This window comes from Ipomoea nil, unplaced genomic scaffold (assembly GCF_001879475.1).
Source record: "Ipomoea nil cultivar Tokyo-kokei standard unplaced genomic scaffold, Asagao_1.1 scaffold0937, whole genome shotgun sequence".
In the NCBI taxonomy this organism is placed as follows: Eukaryota; Viridiplantae; Streptophyta; class Magnoliopsida; order Solanales; family Convolvulaceae; genus Ipomoea; species Ipomoea nil.
The window spans coordinates 1,278,657-1,284,656 of record NW_017617365.1 but is presented as its reverse complement, the minus strand read 5'-3'; the positions used below and the strand labels follow the sequence as shown (position 1 = coordinate 1,284,656).

At 31.3% G+C, this 6,000-nt stretch overlaps 1 protein-coding gene across 1 annotated transcript; it reads right to left on the bottom strand.

Moving 5' to 3' along the window:
* Positions 1–1,015: 1,015 nt before the first annotated feature.
* Positions 1,016–1,652, bottom strand: LOC109179598 (RING-H2 finger protein ATL1-like). Its single transcript, XM_019329099.1, has 2 exons — positions 1,647–1,652; positions 1,016–1,474 (listed from the first exon to the last, which is right to left on the bottom strand). Exons 1-2 carry the CDS (start codon positions 1,650–1,652, stop codon positions 1,016–1,018), a joined length of 465 nt encoding a protein of 154 aa, XP_019184644.1.
* Between the last annotated feature and the right edge of the window lie 4,348 nt (positions 1,653–6,000).

Genomic DNA, 6,000 nt, shown 5'->3' with positions numbered 1-6,000 from the left:
GCGCACAAGGTATGACACCTTCACTATACATGGACTTTAAATCTTTAATTAATTTTGAGTACAAATCTTTAATTAATTAGATGCGTTTAGTCCGAATTATAAGATAATTAAAGTAACATGAGTATGATTATGTTATATAACTTTATTTTGTTCAAATTAAGATATAATTCACAATAATGTGATAATATATTATTACACATTGTGATCCATCCCATTTTAATTTTCAATTCCATCATTTAATATACATCTCACATTCTCACAATTTTCTTTTAATTACGGTAATTAATTTCTACAAAGCAATTTTGTGTACCTTACATATATTTACTTCTCCATAATTGTGTTTTTATTTTTGTTCAATATGTTTAAAATTAGTTTATAATACTTAATAGTTAATACTGGTCTAAACTGAGACCAATTTTGTAAATTTGACTTGTGTGCATTTATCGAGTTATTAGGATATGTTTAATTTAGTACAAAAAAGCTAGTTACTAATTCTGTAAAGAGTCCTGTTATACACCCATTCACTTTTGACTGCATGAGCTGAAAAAAATAAAAAATAAAAAATAAAAAATCAAATCATTCTTTCTACTAATAACAATATTCTGACTGTTCAACATTTAAAAAAGAACAAATTGCACTTTTGGTCCTGTGAGTATTAGGGTACTGACAATTTGAGTACGTGACTTTCAAAACTCCCAATTTAAACTTTTAACTATGCAATTTTTGACAGATTTGGTCCTCCGGGCCAAATTGCCGGCCAATTTTGGCCAGAAAAAAATTTAATGCTTCGAATTAATTTCTGATGAGGGTAAAATTGTCATTTCACTCCCTTCTTCTTCATTCTCACTTTCTTCTTCGTTCTTCTTCTTCTTCGCTCACCGGTTCTATCCCTTTCCATTTTGGGACTAATATTATTTGAGTTTCAATTCAGAAAACGCAAACGTCAGATCAGAGTACAAAACATAAATGATAATCACTAAAAAGTCAAAAGAAGAACAAGAATTATAATATGACGTCAAGCTAAGGTTCCAAATGAACCTGCAGTTTGAACTGAATTTTTTGATCCTCGTCCATACCCGAAAGAGAAAAACGACTTCTTGTTAATTCTGCTACTACTACTCTCGCCGGAACTTATGATCTCATGCTGCCGGCGTTTCTGCTGCTGAACTTCCTTCTGAACTGCCAAATAAACCCGCCGGTCCGCCGCCGAGTCCATCGAGAAAGATCTCCTGATCGGTTGAACCGCAAATTGCTCATCCTTTTGCCTAATGTCAATGCACTCATCCCCAACGCTGGTAACTCGCCTGAATTTTCTCCGATTTTTTCTCGCAAATTTCGGTGTCGGAGACGGGATGATCGGCAGATCCTCATCAAGTTCAATAACAACGCCGTCGTCTTCATTACTCCCGGCCGCCGTGAAATTGCCAGTAGAACCGCCGGGGTTCGAAAAAATCGCCACGAGGAAATGCAGTTTCTGCAGATTGGACAATTGGCGTTGTTACGAAGCCAAACATCAATGCATTCAATGTGGAAGCCAAACATTCAATGCATTCAAAATGGAAAGGGATAGAACCGGTGAGCGAAGAAGAAGAAGAACGAAGAAGAAAGGGAAAATGAAGAAGAAGGGAGTGAAATGACAATTTTACCCTCATCAGAAATTAATTCGAAGCATTAAATCTTTTTCCGGCCAAAATTGGCCGGCAATTTGGCCCGGAGGACCAAATCTGTCAAAAATTGCATAGTTAAAGGTTTAAATTGGGAGTTTTGAAAGTCACGTACTCAAATTGTCAGTACCCTAATACTCACAGGACCAAAAGTGCAATTTGTTCTTTAAAAAAATAAAAAAAAATTGAGCAAATACCAAATTTGGTCCCACGAGTATTAGCAAAATGACGGTTTTGGTCCACATGTTTAATTCCTACCAATTTTATCTACGACTATTGTTTTAGTACCAATTTTAATTCATGACTATTATTTGAGTACTAAAATTCATCACTTCGATCACCCATCTATTTAAGACATCCCGAAATCTAAAAATTTTAAGGGCATTTTCGTCATTTTTAACTTAAGATTCTAATTTGAGCATAAATAAATTAATTTAAGCCCTAAGATCTATCCTAATTCGCAGTTCTCCTCCTCATCCTACCCTAAGATCGATTCCAATTGGCATGAATTGCATTGGAATTGAATTACAATTCAATGAAATGATAAACTACACTGTTTGGTTTGAGGGAATTGCAATTCCCTCAATTCATTGAATTGCAATTCATAGGTTCCCCCTATGAATTGCAATTCAATGAATTCATCCAAAGGGAAAGGGAAGGAAATTACATATTTATCCTTGAATGTTATTATTAATATTATTACACAAAGGGTATTTTAGTCTTTATATCACTTCTCCCATTTTCATTATATTCCTCCTTACCAAATAATGTAATTGTAATTCCTACTTTATTCTCACCTTATTCTTTTCCCACCGAATTACAATTACTTTCCCCCTTAATTCATTCCTTCCAACCAAATGCCCTGTAATTTGAGGCAGAAAAATGCGAATTGGGATAAATATTGGGGCTTAAATACCTTTATTCATGCTCAAATAGGGATCCTAATTTGAAAAGCGTGAAACTACTCTTAATAATTTCATATTTCGGCATGTTAAACGAAGGGGTGACCGGCGTGATAAATTTTGGCACTAAAACAATAATTGTGGATGAAAATTGGTACTAAAATAATAATCGTGAATAAAAATTGGTATAAATTAAACATGTAGATAAAAATTATCATTTTACTAATACTCGTGGGACCAAAATTGGTATTTGCTAAAAAAAACTACTGAGCCATTTAATAATTTAGTAATATCAAAGAGGAATTTTAAGCGGTAAAAACATACCCAAAAAATAAAAAATAAAAAATAAAAAATAAAAAAAGCATTCCCCCTATAAATTTGAGTTGTATTAATAAACTGCTAGATAGTTTCACATAATAAATAAAAGATCAAATTCCACGTTTAATCCTTGACTATTGCAGTATTATCATTTTTTCTGTAGTATCTGTTCACACATACTTTCTCAACCTGCTGAGAACTTGAGACCTCTCTTTTGAGAAGCCACAACTATGTCGTTCGACCACAAGACCTTTAATTTGGTTAGTATTACCATATTTACTCATATTCTTTTAATTTTTCCATATTACATCCATGACTTTGAGCAACTTCCACTTTTAGTCCTCGACTATTGTAGCATTGTCACATTTAGTCATATTCTTTTAATTTTGTCATATTACATCCATAATTTTCATTTGATTGCCACCATTAGTCTTCCGTTAATTTACCATTAGAATTGACAAGTAACAAAGGAAAAAAGCCTTACACATATTGTAACTCATATTGCGAATACATTAGAAATATCATAAATATCTAAGGATGTAATATAATATCGTAACTCAGAGAAATATGAGTTACGATATGCGTAAGGATTTTTTCCTTTGTTATATGTCAATTTAAGGATATTACTGTGTTTCAATATTATAACTTATATTTCGAACTTATTTCTATGAGTTAAGATATTACATCCTTTGATATTTATGATATTTCTAATGTGTCCGAAATAGGAATTACAATATTGAAACACAGTGATATACTGATGATATCCTTAAGTTGATAAATAACAAAGGAAAAAAAATCCTTACACATATCGTAACTTATGTTTCTATGAGTTACGATATTACATCTTCTGATATTTATGATATTTCTAATGTGTTCAAAATACGAGTTGCGATATGTGTAAAGATTTTTTCTTTGTCATTTGTTAATTCTAACGGTAAATTAACGAAATTTTTAACGATGGTGGCAATCAAATGAAAGTCATGAATGTAATATATATGACAAAATTAAAAGAATATAAAACTAAATATGTCAATATCACAATAATCAAAGACTAAAAGTGAAATTTTCTCTAATACGTCAATGAATATAATACAAATTAAAATGCATTTTGCATTATTATTTATTCAAAAGTTGAATAATAAACATACAAAATATCATCATCAAGAAGTGGGAGGTAGGAATGCATTTTTAGTAGTAGTGTCCCTCAAAGAAACATGCAGCCACAATACCGACAATAAATGAAAAAATAATTAAATAAATAAGAGTAGGAGTAAATTAGGCGAAACTTGAAAGCTTGTGGATTGCGTGTTTACAAAGCCAACTAGCCGTGGATCCCACTTGTGTGGCTTCAATAGGAATTTGTGTTCCCTTTCCCTTATCACATTTTTATCATGTCTAATCAAAATTAGAAAAATTCTCCAATACCTACCCGGTATGATGCTGGATTCAAAAAATAATATATATCAATAATTTAATAAAATGTGTAGTATTTAATTGTTGATTGAAGATTTTTAAATTTATTTAAAATTTTCATTTTATTTTTATAAATTAATATTTTTTCTCTTTAAATTCTTTTATATTTTAACTTCAATTTACTTTTCTCTTTTTTTTTTGTACAAATAAAATTAACGCATAATATATATGTTATTAAAAAATTCTAATTAAGATCATTTAAATGAAACTCATATTAATATTGTAAAAATTTTTAATTAACTAACAATTAAATAAAGTTACTACTGCATATTCATTACGTAATTACTATATGTTTATAAAATCACTATTGCTAATTCATTATAATTATTAATACAACTTCATTAAGTCACTATATATTATCGGTCATCACACAATTACTGAAACAATATACTAAAAAAATATTAGTATGAATGTCATTTAAAAAATCTTAATGAGTTAATTTCAACAAAATAATTTTTTAATTGACTGTATATATATAATTACATAACTCAATTTAAAACTTTGTAGAGTTGGCGAAGATTCAAAAAAATTGAGCTACAATTAACAAGAGATTGATGACGTTAGAGATGTGTGGTTCAAGTATCTTGTTCATGTATGGTATGCTAAAACAAGTATCTTGTTCTTGATGAATCAATTTGTCATTTTGTTATAATTTACTGTTTAATTGCGATTAATATTTTAGTGTTTGTATTGTATGTTACGGAGTACTTATTATGATTTTTGTGGAATGAATGCGTATGAGATTTACATATGTTGTATATTGTGACTCGATATTGCACATATTTCTATGGTGTGAGGTGTAATTTATTTGTACAAGTTTTTTTTTTTTTGTCAGACCACGAGGTGTCCTGAGCAGACCCTAACTGTAGGAGACACCTTTAAACCTGTACCATACTCAGACTAGTCCCCGTTTACACCGGGCCGGCCCAATTAAGGGGCAAAGTGCTGGCCAGATTGATTTTTTCCATACGAGAGGGGGTTCGAACTCCCGACCTCTCTTAAGGAACAAGAGTGCACGGCACTCATGCCAACTAAGCTGGTTATTTGCACAAGTTTATACATAAATTATGCAATCAAGATAAATTAATTTTATTACCCAAAAAAAAAAAAAGACTAGGGATCGAGTCTCAACAGTGGCGGTGTGGGAGAAACCTCTCAAAGTGAAGGGGCTCCTTGTGCGCAGTAAGCAAATGTCTAGCCTCTGTGGTTCATGTTCAGTTGAATTACCATAATTTACATCCTCCCAGATACTCTGTCAAGCAGGGGTGTGGGGCCCCTTAGGGTTGGGGTTCAATCTTTTGGAAAGAAAAACATTGATTAAACGATTGGATCAATGGCGCACATGTACCCAATTTTAAAATCTGGGCAATTTCAGTTAAAATTTTGTGAGTTTCTTTGGCGTAAACCATAAAAGTGAGGTTTAAAAAAAAGCACAAAGAAATAGGGGAGGAATGAGAGTGGGGTTGAGCCTTGTCTGAGTACTGGGCTCGATCTACTCAAGTCCCAGTCCCTATAGGTGCAATACTGAATAAATATAAATAAATAAAAAGAAAAAACATAAATAAATAAACTTTTTTTTTTAGTACAAATTTATTTATAATAAACAAAAAAAAAAGGTAGAAAAGAAGAAAATAAAACAAAAT